The sequence below is a fragment of the Centroberyx affinis genome, unplaced genomic scaffold (genome assembly GCF_046629955.1).
Source record: "Centroberyx affinis isolate AG114_WGS23_722 - 3 ecotype Tasmania unplaced genomic scaffold, CSIRO-AGI_Caff_v1 ptg000860l_1, whole genome shotgun sequence".
Lineage (NCBI taxonomy): Eukaryota > Metazoa > Chordata > Actinopteri > Beryciformes > Berycidae > Centroberyx > Centroberyx affinis.
The window spans coordinates 85370-104938 of record NW_027279454.1 but is presented as its reverse complement, the minus strand read 5'-3'; the positions used below and the strand labels follow the sequence as shown (position 1 = coordinate 104938).

Below are 19569 nucleotides of genomic sequence, written 5' to 3'. Positions count from 1 at the left end.
TCCACTTCATGCTTTATTGGTTGGGCCTGTCAGTCATTTTGTCTCTGGCCTGTTTAAGAGCTGCCCCCCTGGCTTGATCAGGGTCCCAACCTGCCCCAATGCGGTGGTTGCCATGGCGACGTCCCCCCCCCCGCCACTCCGACTACACAGTCCCAAGTTCATGGCGGTGTCAGACGGAGAGCAGCTTCCTCACTGACTGCACAGGCCTCGTCTTTCGGAGTATCTTCTGAGGTCCCTGTTCTCTTCTTCAGCACGCTCCCCATGCATTTGTATTCATCACCAGCCACAGCGCAAGTCTCTGGAAGTATTCTGAGGTCAGTATCCTCGCATGTAAACAAGCAAGGAAGCCGAGCCTCAGAGGAGAACAGCGCCCTGCAGGTCAGCAGCCAGGCTTTATACTCGCTTGAACTTGGTCGGAATGCCTTTAATCCGCTCGCAATCAGCCATCCTCTCCTCCCAGGAACCTACGGGGAAGACATTCTCCTAGGCTAAACATTCGCCCCGCAATGCTTTAGGGTCAAACACATGACTTCCCCCTCATATCTAAGCCGGCGGACGGGGCCTTCTCTAGTTCCCAGTTTGTAGTCTGAGGCTGCCATTGACAGCGGTGACACAGGGACCCTGCGGCCTGCAAAAAAAAAAAAAAGAGACATTGAGTCAGGCCCTGTTCCATTTTTCCCACGACTACTGGAGTTATATAAAGATTAACTTAAGTGCGTGGGCAGAGCTCATCATACTGCCAGTACAGGGAGCCAGCAGCAGTCTTGTGGGGCAGCAGGGAGAACTGGGTGCCCCCCCCCCACCTCCTTAGCAAGGCAAAATATTGTTGTGTTGACAATTTTGCATATACATATATATTATATTATAAGATCCTGACCTCACACAACAATCAGAGGTTTCTTTCAGCAGTTAATCTCTGTCCTCGTGTGACGCCCCTCGGTCAGCTATTCAGGCCATGTGGGTTTTTGCATACAGAGAACTGCTGAGTTAAATGACTTAAGATTTTTGTATTCATTGTCGCTCCCAAATTCACAGATGTACCAATGGTTATTTGTCAGCATCACAATGTTAGAGATACCCAAGATACTCCCACACTGACTGGATTGCTGCTTCATTATTTAGTTTCCTCAGCAACGTTTCAACCTGTGCTGGTCTTCGTCAAGCAGCATCATAATCTTGCTACGATATCAATACACATCACTCTGGGTTAAAGTGGTAATCCACAAGAAGAGATCAAACAGTGTGTTCAGTACTGCGTCTTTTTCCTTGGATTTTCTGTTGATGGAGATGTTTGAGTTTCTGTAGGTGGCGCTCTTTTCTTTGTCTGTTCAGACATGGTGGCTATTGTTGCTCACGCTAACTACCCAGTTCTTCTTCTGTTTATTCCAAACAAATCACCATAACTGTGAATCGCATCACTTACTCTGCACCAGAGGATTTTTCCCAGGAGAGACCTACCATGTTTAGAACAGCAAATGTAAAAGCTTCATAATCTGGACATAAATTGAATCACTACTGTGTATCAATTGGCGACAGAGATGAGCAAAACAGACATTTATTTCTATAAAAGTGTCAACTGAACTGGTCCCCGAAGTGAAGACAGGCTGCGTACTGAGAAAGTGGCCATGCAGAGAGCAAACAGGAGGCCGTTTTTTTGTTGCAGCTTTTAGGGGACAAACTAACTCGCCAAAGTGTCAGTAACCAAAGATTCTGAGTGTATGAGGTAATCCTGTGGCGAGCATATTTTCACTCCATTTCCTGGCAGTGGCGGGACCCGTGTGCTCCGGAGGGAAGGTGTTCTTTTGTGCAGTGTAACAGAGCTCACCTCACAGCAGGTCCCCTAGGGCTCCGCTACCTCTGCACACACACACACACACACACACACACACATGCAGACACACACACACACACACACACACACACAGCTCCCTGAGTCACAGGGTGGAACCCTCACACACATAAAGGGCGCTTTGTGCCCCAACTCATGGAGCTGTCAACCAACACCGGAGTGCTCCTCTCACTGAACACCACTGTTCAGGATTCAGGAGAGCTCAGTCAGCGGGCAGACTGTGCTTTTATGCACTCCTACGCAAACTGTATCTACATCTGCGACTATCTGTATACCCACGGCATGTCAATACTGCTGTATCTACTGTAATTGAAATATAATGACACTGAACGGGCGAATGGGCTTTGCATACATTATGGTGCATTTTCTGTCGGTGTTGCATTCTCAGCCACTGTAAAAGCCCCCTTCATGCATTCAGTATCCTGCTTCTATCCCACATTAATACTGCACACAATTCTGTTTATGAATGTTATACAGTCAAATCTAATTAGTATCCACAATTCTCTTGTGTCTCCAGTTACAAGACAATTCCTTGTACGCTCCGACGCCTGAAAAGAGAGCATAACGTGATTTTTTTAAAACAATTCCTCTTGGGGATAGAGCCAAAGTGCAGCAGTAATTTAGCAAGCATGCAATAAAAAGTAGGACTTCTACTGTGCAGCACGACAGCTACATCCGTACTTGCCTCTGGAAGAGTGCCAGAGTAATTACAGTTTGAAACCCACCCACTCACCTTGAGCGTCTCAAGAGAGATGACAGCAGTACCTGCTGCAGCATTTTCCTGTATTTTCGATCTCTAAAACCAATTCCACATGTGGAGGCATTATTAGTGACATGGCAAGCTATTATTACAGTGTGTTATTTGAATAAGAATATAGTCTCTGGCTCAGTAACCAAACCTGCCTCAGGCACAAGCCTTGCTTTCATCTTGACTCTTTTGCAACTTGCAACCATGTGAGCTCTGGCAGTCCGCCCCTGTCTTCCAGGGCTTCTGACTGCCTTGGAGAATCACTGGCTTTTGTTACTCACTTCACAAGCAATTTGGAAATTTTATATATGTTCTTCCACTTAAAAGTGAGAGTAGAAAACAGCGACATCCTGTCCAAAGTTGTAGGCCCTGCAGGGCAGCGGTGTGATCCTGATGTCTGGTTGGGGGAAGTGAATAAGAAATGCGCTTCCTTCCCTGTTTTCTGATCTGGGGCTCTTCATCGCTCCACGGTCCACTAAACTAAAGGGTGATTGCATTTGTGCTATTGTGGCCCCTAGACAGTATAAAGTCAGCAGAATGTATTTCCATTTTTAAAAATCGATTGAAGACCGATTTTTACACTGTGGCCTTTTAGTGGGACTGATGCGTTTTGCCTGCTTTTTTGGAAATGTGCCTGGTCTTTTTGGATTGTTTCTTGTTCTGTTATCTTATTCTTTTAACCTTGTGAAAACATTGTGTTTTGTGTGTAAGACTTGAACTAATACCTACTGCTGAAGTGTAGGTGTGAGTGTGTGAATGTGGGTAACTGCCACAAGTTGTCACTGTAAATCCTGTGTTGTGCCCAATGATGTTGTGGTGGTTACGACCCCAATCTGTAGACTCGATTGGACCAGGATCAAATCCCACCTGAATCTATTCTCTCCTCCTCTACTGTCTGTCTCAATGAAGATTTAAAAAAAAAGCTGTAAAAGATTATGTGCTCTTAATCAACTTGCCTGGTTATATGATGGTTAAAAAGTATCCAATGGAGCTGCAGACTAGTGTCTATGCAACAAAGTCATGGAGGCTCTTGGAAGGTTTTGATTATTGGGGGTTATTACATGTTTTAGGGGGGATTCACACTTAAGAGATTAGGAGGAGCATTACTGTAATCATCCTACTTTATGCTCCAATTAGCCCAAATGTGGCACAATAGAACACAGCAGGGGTGCTGTCTACTCATTCATCCAGACAGCCCGCCAGTTTTATTCAGGTTATAAAACCTACACAGCAGTTTAAAGCTGATTAACCAATGAAACATGGACAGGAACAGACCGGGAACCCACTCTACGACTGTCTCAATTAAAAATGTATTTATTAGTAAAACCAACGCGTCTTGGCTCGTGGCCCCGACAAAATATTTGTTCTCAGTACTGCAAGTGTTGCTGGAATCTATTCTTCTCCAGTGTTACCTGCCCATTCTGTGCACCTTGTCAGTGGGCGAACTTGTGCCAGGATACCTTTTCATCTTCTGAATTAAAAATTTAAACAGTTGCACAAAATCTAAGGGGGATTTCTCAAGAAATATTCTCTCAGTTCTGAACATTTTTGCTTCTTTAACTCAGCAGTTTTGACCGTATGAGTGCAATTCTTCGCTCCTAGACTGCCTGTCTCTGTGAAATGTTTATGAAGACAGCTGAAGAGTGTTGTTCCAAAGAGATATTCACCATTTGAGAAAAGTGATACTTCTTACTAATGATTGATGATGCAAAATTCATGCAAATGATAGTGTTTTTTAATGGATAGTAACAAAATTAATTTGGTTGACAAAAGGATGCTACTTTTACATCCTCTATATTCCAGATTTAATGATGAACTTCACGTTATTATGGTTCTTCATGATTTTTTTTTAGAGTTTTGCAAAACTCTAAAAAAAGTGCCATGGGCACTAACCCAGCTCCAGATTATCATGCCTGGGTGGTATTTCCAGTAATGTTTATGTACTGGAACAGTTTGCCGTCAGGGTCAGCACCAGGGGAATTGCCTTGTCAGTGATTGTTTTTTCCGGTTGGTGCCGAGCCTGGCAGCCGCAGTACACTGGCACTCTGCATCTCTGTCCATTTTTTTTTGTTGTTAAAATTCATGCTTTCTATCTTGTCAATGTGTCCTGGCACCTTTGCTCCTGCATATTTATTACACTTTGTGAATAAAAGGGTTTCTGACTGTGATGTCTCTTCCAGGCCGGGGATTATCTGGCCATCAGTGCGGAGCGCTGGGCTGTCTCCCTGGGGGATCGTCCATCACATGACATGCAGGAAGGGTTGCGTGCATGGATGTAATTATACACCAGCATTTTACTAGCTCTGATCTGTGGACGATATCAGCCCAGAGCGAACGTCTTACATTTTAGGCATTTAAAGTAGCAGTTGAGCGTCTTACCATCCTGGAAGGGGGATCCCTCTCTCTGAGGCCCTTCCCAAGGTTTCTTCCATTTTTATTTCCCTAATGAGGATTTTGTGGGAGTTTTTCCTTGTTCTCATTGAGGGTCGAAGATTACGGGGTGTCGTTTGTGAAGCCCTTTGTGACTAACTGTGATTAAGGGTTATACAAACTTGACTTGACTAAAATAAACTTCAGTTCATAAATCACCAACATTACAAGGAACCAATATTAAATAGAGCAAGTATCAATGCCTTAATGGCCTGACAATGTTGCTGTGGCCCTAGAATGATCATGTAAGGGAGAAATGCTAGGAAAAGAAATAAAGTAAGAGCTATGGAGAGAGATAGGAGGGATTTTTAAAGACAGCAATTAGAGTGAGTAGAGGAGGGGGGATATGATTTAGAGGGGAGAAGGTGACATGAGGTACTTCTTCAAAAGATTAATTTTAAACCTACGATAGAAGATGGATCCTCCATTCCTGGAGGGCCAATAGGAAGGCAGTGCAGTGCAACATGGGATCTCCATCTGAAGCCGAAGAAGAAAATCTCAAGTCTCCACAGAGAGACCAGCCTGGCCATGGGAAAAAACATTTATGAGTAGCCAACACAAAGTCATGCACATAAATACCAATGAATGTATCCAATGAATTTCTGGTTCAAAAATGTATTCAATCCATGTTGCCATAGCTGTTGTATAATTGTGAAAAGTCTCTATGCACAGCCATGGCAATTTTACTAAACCCTGCATTCTGTCCTCAAAGGTCGTTTTAGGACTGAAAATATGTGACCGGCTGAAAAATTAAATACATTTCACCATATGTATTATTCAGGGAATACATCACACAGCATCTTGATATAATAAAAGCATGTCTCCAATAATAGTCTGTCACTAGTAAACACCTGATCATTTTGGCTGTTGAAGCAAATAAAATGTCTGGGCAACTATGAGGAGGTTTACATTAACATACTGTGTGTAGTCTTCAATTCTTGCATACATAGATTCTGGAGAATTTGTATTTGTAAACTGATCACTTGATGTCCAGTACTTAATATTTCAAAACTAAAACAGATTATATCATATGTTATTTATGCTAGGCAAATTATTTATTTAGCCAATAACTGACAAGTTCTAATTGCTTGGCAGCAATCATTTTGTAAGAGTGGGTGTCATTTGTTTGGTACTGATTTTCACATTTGGAAACACCAACTCTTTATTTGCAAAACATGATGAATCAACTACAATGAAAAGAAAAAAAGAAAAACAAGGCAAGAACTCTTGGTTGAAGTTAGCTACAAAACCACTTTATTGAAAAAGCAGATTATATCATCTACAGTTAAATGATACGTCCCGATTTTTAATACATTAAATAACTTTAGACTTTTTTCATGTTTAGATAAATAGATCTAGTTTCCTTTTTTTTATGAACCATCTAGGTAATCAAAACACTTAGCGATACAAAAGGCGTGACAGGTGTCGAGATGTGCTTATCGGAACTACCGGTAGGAGAAGAAGCCTTCTCTTTCCAAGTGATTTCTGACAGAAAATGAAATAAAAAACTAGCCTCTTTATGTACAGGGAAACTAGCTGTGTGCTATGCAATAGAAATTGAAGTAGTACTTTTAAGATGTGAATTAAGACGTCTTTAAAAAGGGATACACTCTGGTCAAGGTTAAGCTTTTCCTCTGATTTAAAAGCAAATATTTGGGGTTGATATGGGGGCTGTATTGTGCAGACGAGCTCAGAAAATGCTTTTGCCTCAGTCTTCAAGTATAACACACATTCCTTGACTGGATCCCTTGTACAGTGGTGAGATTAAACACATCCAATGACAAGGGGAACGTCATTCCTTTTCCTTTTGCAAATATACAACCAGGAGCAGAACAAAACAGTTTGTCAAACATACACTAATCATTATTACATTCGAATGAATCTCATTACATCAGGTTACATCAGAAAGCACTTTATGCCTGCGTCGACCCCTGTCTTTAATCTCTATTTCAGTCTCTTTATTAACAGATTCAGTAGTATTTAGTGAGACCTGTGTGTATTACAGTGTGAATGCGACTGAGGCCAAACAGTGTTTGCAAATAATGCGGTGCTTGTTTTATTGTGACTGGAGTACCAGGCGGGCGGGGTTTACCACAGAGGACAATACACTGGCTGCTGGAGCATTTAGACAATCAGAGGAAAGCATTTGAACGTCAACAAATTTTCTATGAATGGCAACTTAGCTGACACTCTGAATTGTCTTGATGTGGTGAAATCCACCAATGTGGTGCTCCATGGAAGTTAAAACCAACACTAAGAATTATACAAAGACTATTTGAGCAAGGTCTGCGATGAACAGGCACTGTAATCAAACCATTCATAGGATTGGAAACAGAGAGAGAGCAGGGGTCGTTATGTGGTGGTGGATGCTGCGCTGCCCTGCAAACACAGTGAGGTGCATGTGCCATGGCCCTGCCACTGGTACACACACACACACACACACACACACACTAGACATTTACACACATTGGCTCGTATTCAGAGTTGAGATAAGTGCACATAATGGAGTTTTATCCGCAAAATTGTGCGTGTCTACATTCAGACTTGAGCCTTGCCCATGCAACAAAGCTCTCCCAAAGCGCCTCTTGAGCCTTTCACAGGCCTAATGAATGAACAATGCAATGGTGCAAGTCCAAGTCCTACCTATTAAAAAGCTGTCATATAATTGGAAACATGGTTCAGCTTTTAGGCGTATGTGATCTACACTGTGTTTCTCGTTGGGCCAATAGAATTTTCAATTTCTCAAAATTGAAGGCAAGTGCTTCTCTTAAAGGGAATGTGACTGGCCTGCTGAGAGCGCCAATCCGCAGAAAACTTACTAGTGTCAGAAACCTGGCAACCCAGTGGGCAGGTGAGAGAGAGGAGTCATTTAAATATCCTCCCCTGCACCGCCTCAACTCAGAGTCAGAATACGAGGACCTGATCTTTCTGTCTTGGCTGAAGGACAAAGGCGCCAACTCTGAATCAGAGCCATTATGCATACACATGCATACACATCACTCACACAGCTGCTGACTCACTTAAACACACACACGCAAGCACCTGCCCGCACACACACACACACACACACAATCTCTCTCTCTCTCTCACACACACACACATTTTACATGCACACAGACAATCATTTAGGCATTTCACACTATCACACAGTCACTCACACAGTCACTGATTCATTTTAACAATATAAAGAGCACACGTACGCAAACACACATTTAGACATTTCCACATACATAAACATAGTCACTCCCACACACACACACACACACAACCAGACAACGAGACAACCAGCAAGGGAAACAGGGGGGACTCCCTAGAGACACGGGTGGGACCAGCAACTCCGGGTTTTCAGGGACCTCCTCCCAAAACACAAGAGCGAACTACATGGCGGACCAGAGCGAGACACACACATACATGCCTGTTCGGTCTTAAAGGGATAGTTCAGCTTTTGGGGGATTTTGATATTTTTCCTACTTACCCAGAGTCGGACAAACTGGATGTTTTTTTTTATGTCTGTATGTAGGAGCTGCTACTTGATCCCCTTGACTTCCACCAATTGAGCTAAGATAACTGTTCTCATTCCTTAAAACTGCACAGACGTAAAAAACTGACTCTGGTTAGATAGGAAAAATAGACAAATTCCCCAAAAACCTAACTACCCCTTTAAGGCATGAGGACAAGTTGAGGTTCTTCATAGTAATGCACTGTGCTCTCAGTGCTCATATGACAAAACCAGTGTCTGGAAACATACCAAGAAACAGTGTCCTAGACAGACCTATGGCAAATAGTGTTTGCAAATAATCCTTAAGTGTTTGTTTTCTTCCACTTTGAGTACCAGATGGGTGGGGTTAGCCACATAGGACCATTCGGACAGTGTCAGGTAAGCTGTGAGTCAACGAAAAAAACGACTTTTGAATTTACCTGAGATGTTTGAATTTACTTTTCAATAGGAAAGTAGCTATTGGCTGCTTAAAAAGTTGCTAGCTTTCTTTTGAGAAGTCATCAGACGGGGCTGAAAAGTTGCTAAATCTAGTGACACAGTTGGCAACAGTGGTCGGCACTCATTGTATGGGCCTTATGTGGCAAACCCCACCTCTCTGGTACTTGAGGTGGGTTCAACCAAACGCTTAGAATTATATGCAAATTATATTTGCTCCAGGTCTGGTCCCAAAACGCCTGTGGATCTCTGACCCACTGACAGACAGAGGCCTGGAGAGGCCCGCGTCCTTGAGGAGAAATGATACAACAGACCCATCAGCTTCAGAGGCTTCAGACTGTTACAGCGTGTTTCGCCTCTGATTCTATTAAGAACGCAGCAACAACAACAACAACGAGAAACTACTTCTAGGATCTTATGTGGAAAACATCTGCAAAATATATATTCATATATAAAAGACAATCTATGTGCATCTAAGTTTTTCTTTTTCTCTCATAATATAATCATTAATTAAGACACTGCTTGTGAATCTCTCAAGGTCACGTCTAAGACTTCTAAGTGGAATGCCAGTCAGTCCTCCAGGCCTGTGGCAGCGCCGTCGGTGCTACGGTGCATCTGTTATACCGGGGAGGGGCGGAGCAGGGTGAGGGCCCGTGAGTTTTTAAGTGTTCCTCGTAGCCCCGTGTCCTGGAGCTGGGTGCCCTTTGCATAGCCTTTAGCAGGGCCTCGTCTCTGTGTGGCAAGCTGCAACGTGAGAGCCCCCTCTGAAGGCACGGCATGCCCACCCTGGGGCCCGTCCGGCCCGGCCAGCACTGGAATGTAGTGGCTTGTTCCCTGGCCCACCTGACGCCGTGATCTGCAGCGTTGTCACCAGTGGTAAAATTCGTTGCGGTACACCGCTTCAGTCAACACAGTGGAATGAAACACATGGAATGAAAGAGAGGGAAGTAAAGAGAGAGAGAGAGAGAAAGTTTGCTTTCTCTCCTCCAGTCCAGGCCCCTCTCTGTGATGGATGTGCAGGGGGTCAAGGGCTGTGACGTCACCGGGGACCTATGGGTGGCCCGGGGTCTCGGCCTTCGGGGTCCGGAGCCCAAAAGACGGAGAGAGGAATAAACCACAGATGGAGGAGGAGGAGGGGGGGGGGGGCTTTTCCCAGCCTCGTCATGTGACGACAGGGCCTGTGGTGGGAGCTGTCCTGTGTGTGGAAGTCCGTCCCATCGAGGGCAACGGCAGCAGCTCAGACGGCCACACAGAAGCCTCCCTGGGACTGCTGGCTGTGGGCGGGGCTCGGTTCGGCGCCTACACCCCCCCACCCCCCACCCCGTCCCTCTCACAGCTCGGTGACGTGGAGGGGGTAGCTGGGGGGCGGGTGGGCGGGGCCCTGGGACTTGAGCCGGTGGATGTGGCAGCCATGGCAGAGCAGGTGGCCTTCCAGAGGGTAACAGCGGTGGCCCTCCTCATCATTTAGCTGAAGACCACAGTCCTGAGAGAGCGACATGTAGAGATACATGTAAACACCACATACAGAATCGTAATAAAGAGATATCCATGTTCAGTAACCACATCCATGCTTTGTTAAGGGCCCCGATCCTATTGGCCCGCTAGTGAACTGCTGCCTTTAGACCAGTCATACAGTGAAGTTTTACTTAGTACTTACTTTTATGCGATTTTGACTGTACTTTGTTTGTCCGGGACTTTTGTGTATGCCGTTCAGCCGCTTCATTATCTAATGTGTTATACACATATCTGAACTATCTGAATTCACCATCGCTGGGATGATTCAGCTGGACTTTACCCTAACTCTGTCCACTTGCCCCCGGAGCTCGGCTGAATGATTACCCACTGTTTACATAATTCTCTGATCCATTTCCATGTGGGCCCATGATGCATGGAGAGGAATGCCTGACATTAAGAGAAGTAAGCCTGTTTTAGGAACTTCCTCTTCTCATATCCTATTCATTATGGCACACAGACGCACAAGCAAGTGACCCTGTGCACACAAACACTGAACTGTACGAAGATAGTGGTAATGAATCTCTTAATTCAATGCTCAATATCCTCAGGAACACCCAGACGCCCAGCGGGGAGGCCTGGGATGTGTGCTTCTTTCACTACACCCTTATTACAAGAAATCGCACTTAGACCGCAAACCATCAAATTGGGTATTAGTCAGTGGGCATGTGAGGTCCGACTGACTGAATATGAATCAGCTTTTCATGGTATGGGAGTTGAGTGGCCAGATGACTGGGATTTCAGAAGTCTGGTTTAAACAACAAGTCCCCAGCTGAGTTCACAGCTCAACACTGGAATGTGCCTCGTCAATTAGTCACCATGTTAAGCTGCTGCCCAGGTTGGTATTTGTGTGTGTGTGTGTGTGTGTGTGTGTGTGTCTCATTCATTCCACCAGAGACTGGAAGAGTGATTCACACTCACTGGTACAAACCTGAGCCTACTCTCATCCCACGGTTTGCTGCTCTTACCCAGGTTCACTGTGTGTATGCCTTTGAGTGTATGTGTATGTGTGTGTGCACGTTCATGTGCCTGTGTGTGTTTGCATGCATTGTGAAGTGTGTATGCCTGTGTGTAAATATCTCTGTAAATGTCTGTGTGTGTGTGTGTGTGTGTCTCACTCATTCCACAAGAGACGGGAATGGTGATTCACACACGCCGATACTAAATTGAGTCTAGTCTAATCTCATGCATGGGAAAATGCTCTTACCCAGATTCGGTGTGTGTGTGTGTGGGTGTGTGTGTAGTCTAGTCTGGGCAGATGAGCAGTGACTAAGGACAGAGTAAGGGCAGGACGGGCGCCTCACCTCGCAGTGATAACACTCCACATGGTAGTCCTTGTCCATAGAAACCACCCGAATGGTTTCCTCGGAGCCCTGGTAGGAGAAACACAGTCAGATATCCAGACCATCACACTGCATAGGCATACTGACTGTCCAATAACCGGAAGGTCTCAGGTTTGATCCCCATACCAGCCATGTGTCCTGGAGCAACATACAGTACATGACCCCTGTCTGCTCTGGATAACAGGCATCAGCTAAAAGATCAAGTTGTAACTGTATGTAGTGCGACATACCAGGGCTGCTCAAACACAAACATTATGTCCCACCAAGGGATTCAGAGACTGATAGACGAGGCTATTAGCATTAATTAGAGAGTGAGATTTTTCATTAGGTCTTATTTTTAGATCATTTCATTGTGGATTTAGTAGTTTTAGTTGAAAAAAATCTGAAATTAGAAATCCACTATAAATTAATTCTTTTTAACTCTGCAAAGTACGTCAATGTTTTTTTTAACACCTAGTTTTCGTCTTAGATTTAGATTACCTTGCTGATAGGATATCCAATTTGGTTTAATTTAATGCAATGCCACTAGGTTTGATGAGTGAACTTGAGATACCTTGCTTACTGCAAGGCATATTAACAAACACCATGATGATGTAAGACCTGAGAGGCTAAGGCACATTTGTTATATTTGAAAAGTTCTATTCCAAAACATTATATATCCATTTTGGAAAAAACATCCTCACCTGATGTTTACTATTCAATATATCTAAAATATAGAGAATCCAGTCTGTAAACATGTCCTCATATTTATCAGTTTGTAGGAGTTTTGGGGTAGGTGTCACTTTTTTCAAATTATATCTGTCAAGAAATATTCCTGTGAAACGTAGAATGACCATGTAAGATAGAGAAGAGCAACAAAGTACTAGGAACAGAAATAAGAGCTGAGGAGAGAGGTAGAATGTCGTTTTTTATAAACTTTATACAAGAGTTTATTACAGCAAGTGGATATAGAAGAGGAGAGATGTGATTCAGGGGGGCAGAGTGAGACATATTTCTTGAGGAGACAAGCTTTAAACTCACAATGGAAGATTTGTTAAAACTCAATAGGCTCATTACCTGTGCAGGGAGGATGGGCTGGTTGCAGGAGGCACACTTGGGGGCAAAGACCCTGTCGGGGCAGAGGACAACAGAGGTTACGAACTGGAATATTCCCACCAGTACACATTTCTGTTTATTCCCCAAGTACAATGCACAGGAATATTTGTCTTGGTGACACTGATGCAGGACATAGATACATACTGGCACACATGGTACAAGGATAACAGGACCTCACATTTGAAAAAGTTCTGAGCCTTGTGGAGCACGGACATTTCCTGAAGCTAAAGTGGTGCAGTGTTCAAAGACTTTGTAAGTAGTGCAACACTGTGCAAACAACACAAAGCTAAACAAATAGAATGAACTAGACAGTAACAGTGGTAGAATTACAGTCAGTACAGTGGATACCATAAGATGTTGTGCAACTTCCATGACTAACACTTGCCAGTAACTATGTTAAATGTTACATTTGTTTTGCTGAATAGCTGATTTGCAAATTCAAGGCCACATTTTTTCACGCAGCTATCACTTCTTATCATTATACTAAGCACAGATTATATTCTCCTTACGTGTGGTAGTCTTTGACACAGTAGATATTGTTCTCGACGTCCACGGTGAAAGGCACTCCATCCAGGCCCTCCTTACACACCACACAACGAAAACAGCCGGGATGGTAGGACTTGCCCAGCGCCTGGAGGATCTAGACACCCACGCACACACACACACACACGAAACACACATGATAACGGTAAGACTTGGGAGTGAGGCCACTCCGTATCACCCCACAGGCTGCCATCGGGGAGGTTTCTAAAAGTCCAGATAAAAACAGAAACACAACTAGGGTGGTGTGATGTCATGTGTCAAGAAGAGCAGATGCACTCTTTCAAGAGGATGTCGAGAGGAGAGGCGTTCGACAGCACTGACAGTCTTGTTATCGAGCAGGCTGTTGTACTGAATAAGGCCCAAGATAGTGAGGGACAAGATTTAAAAGTTTAATATGCAAAGTCGGGATGCAAAATTGGGCTGCAGAATATCACAGTATCACAGTATCACACTAATTGGTCTGCTAAACATGCAAAACATATTTATGCATCAAACGGATGGGGGAAATTAGAAACATTCATTGATGAGTTGACGTATAAAGTACACTGCCTCACAGTACAGTTATATACTTCTGAACTATAAGCAGCACTACAAAATCCCCCAGTCCCATCATGCCTGTGGACTCTCTGCCTTATGCATTCTCTTTGATAAGGCTCTTACCATCTCCATGATAAGGTGACCGCACACAAAACACTTCTCAGCCGTCTGCTGGAAACCAGAGTACTGTGGGAGAGATAAAACACAGGATTTATTATCGCCAGCAGAGAATTATGGGTTTTAGGGGATATGTGTTGCCCTTCGCTATTGTGGGAGAGAACGTGTGAGGCAACTCAATCATGACTAGCGACCGCTATCAGCAGGACCGTTAATGCTACACACCCAGTGCATGAACTAACACATACTTTCAGTCTGGGAGTTATCTATAGGGGGTGCTGCTGCTCTCTTTAAGTTGACATCAAAAGGGCTTGCTTTATAGTTCTTTGTCTCCCAGCTGACACGTCCCATAAGGCAACAGCGAACAGTTGTACCCCATCTAATGCATAATGAATTTTTTTTTAACCTTTATCTGGGGAAGGGTTGTGCTGGGGTGCTGTTTTCTGCGCTGCCCTCCATGACATCCATACAGTTCCACACATTCACACCTGGGAGCTTCCCAGTACAACCAGACTTCTATTGTTGGGCACTGAGCGGCTTCACTGGAGCAGCTGGGGCTTAAGTGCCTTGTGCATGTTACAGGAAGTAAAACGCCCTACATCATGTCAATAGCTCTTCCCCCTTAAACCCGGACCCCAGGCGGATAACGAAGGTGACCATCTGCAGCTAACATGCCCCTGGGGGTCGTGACCTGATGACATAGGGGGCTGGGGGGTGAGGCGGTGGAGGGGGCCAGGCTAGCAGGTGGAGGTGGGTGTTGACGGGTTGTGGGTCCGCCAGCCTGCCCCCTGCCCTGCCCTCTCCGCTCCAGACCTACCATCTGCTGCCACCCCCCCCCCCCAAAAAACCCCCCAGTGTGACAAGCCAGGCTTGTCAAGACTCCGCCGGATGAGGGAGGCGGAGAGGCTTAGTCTCATCCCTTCATCTGAACGCCAGGATCAATCTGCACCGCTAAGTGGCAGCGATTGTAATTTTCTCAAAACGTGAGAGCATTTTCTAAAAGACCAACAGGTTAAACCATATGCCCAACCGGCCTCCAAACAGGCAATGCTGAAAGCAGATGAGGCCATCTATAGGGATTGACTGACATTCCATGTTGATCATAATGTTGTTTTCAACATTTACATTACAAGTGCTCCTTGTAAGATCCTACTTCCAAATTTGGAAGTCATCCTGAACTGTCATATTCAAGTGTTCTCGGTCATAAAATAACAAAATAGAAGGCATAACAACACTAGTTCCTTGTGATATTTTGGAAATCAAGCAGCATCAAGCTGTTCTGTTGTTTCAGGCATGCAACTGATGTTTTAATTTGACTTTTAGCTACTAGGTGATGCTGTACATCGCTAGTATTTGCTCCTCTAGACTTGTTGGCATGTGGACAGCGTCACTCGGCAACATGACCACTGGACAACAAAATTCAGAAAATTCAGGCTTTCCCTCTCACATTTACCACTTTGTTGGGTTCATGTACATTGAACTCGTAATTACAATATTTCCGACAGCAATTGCAGGCACCGTGAGAGCAGGCTCTCCATCCGCCCAGTTTACCTGATGCAGATGGACCAGGAGCCTGAGAGCTGCAGCTGTCCTACAGCCCTCCTCCCACTCTTGAATTGTAAGTGCTGGGGGGCAGCTCATGGGGTAATTGAGCTCCTCTGGGAAATTTGGGGAAATTAGTGTGAATTGGAGGGGTGGTGCTCCACTCTAATTGTAGCTGCAACGTCTGTTTCCTCTGGAGGTTTCTAGAATGTGGCCTAAGATCCCAATCCCAGGCTCTGCTTCACCTCCTCCTCCATCACCTCACCATGGGGTAATGGATATGGAGTGATCAGCTGCTCTACTCATCACTGGGCAAATCAATGATCTCACACACACACACACACACACACACACACACACACACACACACACGTGGGAGGAGACAGACACACTGAAACATGCATTCACACACACTACTTACCAGGAAATCCTCCTCACAATAGACCTTGCCGTTGACATTGTAGAAAGCCTTCCCTCTCAGCCTCCTCCCTGAAAAGAAACAAAAAAAACTCTTTCCAGTCTTTCCAGGAATTCGGGAGTTCATCTAATGTGACAGAAATGCTTGATACAGAGGCAGATACTCTGAAAAACAATGGGCGGGAGGTAGGAGGAGAAAGAAAACTAGAATGTTCACTGGAAATCGATGGGAGTTCGCCACCCCAAAAATCCCAGAATGTTTTCTGTGTTTATTTTGAACTAAAATCTATGAGGATTGACAGTGTACTGGTGGCTCATACTGTGTAGTCGTGACATCACGGGTTTGAATCAGACACATGAGTTTTGTTGCATGTTCTCCCCTCCATCTTTCCTCCTGCCTTTCCCTTCTCTCCACTCTGCGCTGTTTAATAAAGCAGAAATGCTATATAAATAACCTTTTTAGAAAAGCGTGACACATGGAAAATTGTGAGGGGCAAAAGGACAAAGCTGTAATCGCTGCTTGTCAAGAGGGACAAGTGCTATGGTTGCACTGCTTATTGTTGTGAAAGGGTGGCTATCTATTAAAATTGGGCTCCCTGTGATGTTTTCTGCATTTAATGTGCTGAAAATTATCATAATTGGTCAAAATCACACATTCCAGGATGGACTAATGATTGGTGTAAACTTTGTGGTCTTCAGTCAGAGCATTATAAATCTGATTTAAAAAAAAGTATGATGATAAATGAAATTATCTTGGTTTTACTGGGTGGAAAATACAAACTCAAACAATGACGACAGCAAGACATCTAAAACAGCATACTGAACAGACATCTGAACATAGGGGTAAGTGCAAATGAAGGGGTTCATTCCAAGATGCTATATATATCCCATTTTGAGAAAAGAAAAATAATAATTTCAATAACATATCAAAAATCTTTTCGTCAATCACGCTTCCAATTGACGGCTACATCATCTTAGAATAAAACTCACAACTAATGTGACTTACTAATATGCCTTTGCCTCAATCTCTATCATTAAGGCCAAAACAGAAGAGCGCAGCAGGAAGTCAGTGCAGAGCAGATGGCTGTCTGAGTGTGAGTGACACTCTGTCGGTGCCTCCGTTTAATTACTTCATCCATTGATCCCAACAGGATTCCACTCACAACCCGTAAACAATCAATACAGCAGGCACAAGCTGCTGTCCAGACCGCAAACTCCCCCCTCCTCATCTCTATCTCCTCTTCCCATCCCTGCCGTTGTGCACCGCTCACACACAGGCCGACAATAGCGGGCCGGACAGAGGATCTCACAGGCATGAACACGCCACGCACCATACATCCGCAGACACACATGCGTACGCCACAGCCTCCCCACGGTCAGCATTTTGAGCGTCCAGCTCAAAGAACGAAGGCTAAATTCCTCCGGGTGAGCCTTCATTCATCAGAGCCCCAGTCTGAATCCAAGCTGAAGGGAAATTCTCCTGCCGCCTGGCTTCTGCAGCCCCCTGCGATGCGTCCCTCAGAGCTTGCCCATTCAAATTCATTTAACAGCAGCGGTGTCCCTCTGGCAGTGCGATGACTTCACCCGGGCCTGGCAGACGAAGCACACGGATCTCATAAATCTGGTGGATTAGTCAGATTTAATTGTCGTCCCGAGCCGCCGTTGATTTTATGGGTGTCCCGGCATGGGAAAGACATGTCCCCCCTCTCTCTTTTTAACACTGAAATTTATGCAATCGCTGTATTTCACACGCACACAGTGTCACAATGCTGGGAGATGGCAATACATTAACACCCACATAAATGGCTGGAGCAGCCGAGGAATGCTGTCCACACAATAGGTGAGACTTTTAAGACTTTGAGACTGAGGAGCAATTAGCATTTTGGATAGTTTGGCGCAGGGAGAAAAGCATCTTCTCAGGATTGAGGAAGAGCATGATGTGAAGCCACTCTGGGGAGACTTAACTAGTAGAAACCAACACTTTCGAGCGACTTAACTTGTAGAAACCATCAGACTCGGTGAGGAGCGCAGCAGCAGGGGCTGGGAGGTGTTTCTGTGTGCTCGTCTATGGCCTCTGCTCTGGAGATTGGGGTCTAGAAGGTGAACACAAAGGCCCCTGTGCTGATGACTGTGTGGTGCGCTGCTAGGGGAGCGGGCCGACTGAGCAAACGGGGACATTCTTTCTGCCTGAGGTCACTAGCTGGTCCCATTCAACCCCCCGCACCCCTCCAACACCCCCCCTCTCCCTGGTTCCCTCACGGAGAGGAGGGGGAGGGCTCCATGCCTCCCTCTCTCCTCTGGCCCTTTGTCACCAGACAGCGCTGCAGAGGGTTGGACCTCCTCACAGCACTAGAGCTGATAGAACAGGCCGTCCCATTTCCAATCAGCAGTCTTAAGTAAACTTTTTAAGAACTTTTAAATGCTACCTGGAATTGCATTTAAGACCAATCTAACAACAAACAAAGAAACAAACAAACTGGCAAAAACAGACTGAATTTGTTCGACTGAATATAGCTAATGAAAGGTCTGAAACTATAAATCATCTGTATGAGAAAAAGGACACCTGGAATGTTTAGCGACATGATGTCCAACTGTATTTATTAAAGCTGATGTGGTGAAAACAAAACATGTTTGCCATATTATGTTAACCCTGTCCTGTATTAATCTAAGAGTAGACTAAATGTGACTGACTGGAAGTGCAAACAACGTAATACAACATAAGACAATACAACCTGCCAGTCCCATTCACACTATTTGGTGAAACTTCACAATTCATGGCATTTGCCTCACTTTCCAACTCTGTCTCAAGTACATATCACTGAAAATTAAGACCTATAATTGCTGTATTTAAGACATTTAAATGTTTTAAGGGCCTAAATTTATATAATTTAAGACTTTTTCAGACTTTTTAAGGATCTGCAGGTCATTTGGATGATTTATAATGATGTATAATGATGAAGGATTTTCCCCTCTCACTCTCCTTGCTGCAGTAATCCCTTCTGTCTCTCTTGTTACCTCCTATTCTATTTCTTTACCCACTCTACACACTCTTATACTGTATGATCGTTCTATGGTCACAGGAATACTGTAAAGAAAGGCCCATTGCTTTAGGACCTTTCCACTCCTTCATTTTGATTGCCTGTGATTTTTGGTGATTTAGGAATTGAAGCTTATTCTACTGATTCCACTTGTAAGTTGCTCCAAATGCCTACCATGTAAATGATAATGTTGTCACGGAAATGAGCGTTGGTCTGGCGCAAGAGGGCTGATGTGTTACCATGGCAAAGGCATCATTTGGCTGAGCATTCCTCTGGTGGTTGTGTTGAATGTGCCGCGTTTTTGAGTCTCATGCACTGTCCACACATGAAACACTGCGATGCACTTGTTTCCATGACAAAATTAGCACATTTTCAAGGTAGTCATCTTAACCTGTATGGAATGAGATTTCTGTGATACACCCAGGGAGTGTGATTTCTATTAATTTAATTTCTATGGGTCTCCT

The 19569-nt window shown here is 44.5% G+C and overlaps 1 protein-coding gene across 2 annotated transcripts in view; it reads right to left on the bottom strand.

Annotated features, from left to right (window-relative positions):
* Positions 1-10291: 10291 nt before the first annotated feature.
* wtip (WT1 interacting protein) overlaps positions 10292-19569 on the bottom strand; it is a 28404-nt gene continuing 19126 nt past the window's right edge. For both annotated transcript variants that reach the window (XM_071521146.1, XM_071521148.1), the window contains 6 exons: positions 16072-16139; positions 14115-14177; positions 13421-13551; positions 12873-12924; positions 11778-11846; positions 10292-10444 (listed from right to left, as the gene is read on the bottom strand). In XM_071521146.1, coding sequence (XP_071377247.1) covers positions 10292-10444; positions 11778-11846; positions 12873-12924; positions 13421-13551; positions 14115-14177; positions 16072-16139 — 536 coding nt within the window. The remainder of the gene's footprint in view (positions 10445-11777; positions 11847-12872; positions 12925-13420; positions 13552-14114; positions 14178-16071; positions 16140-19569) is intronic.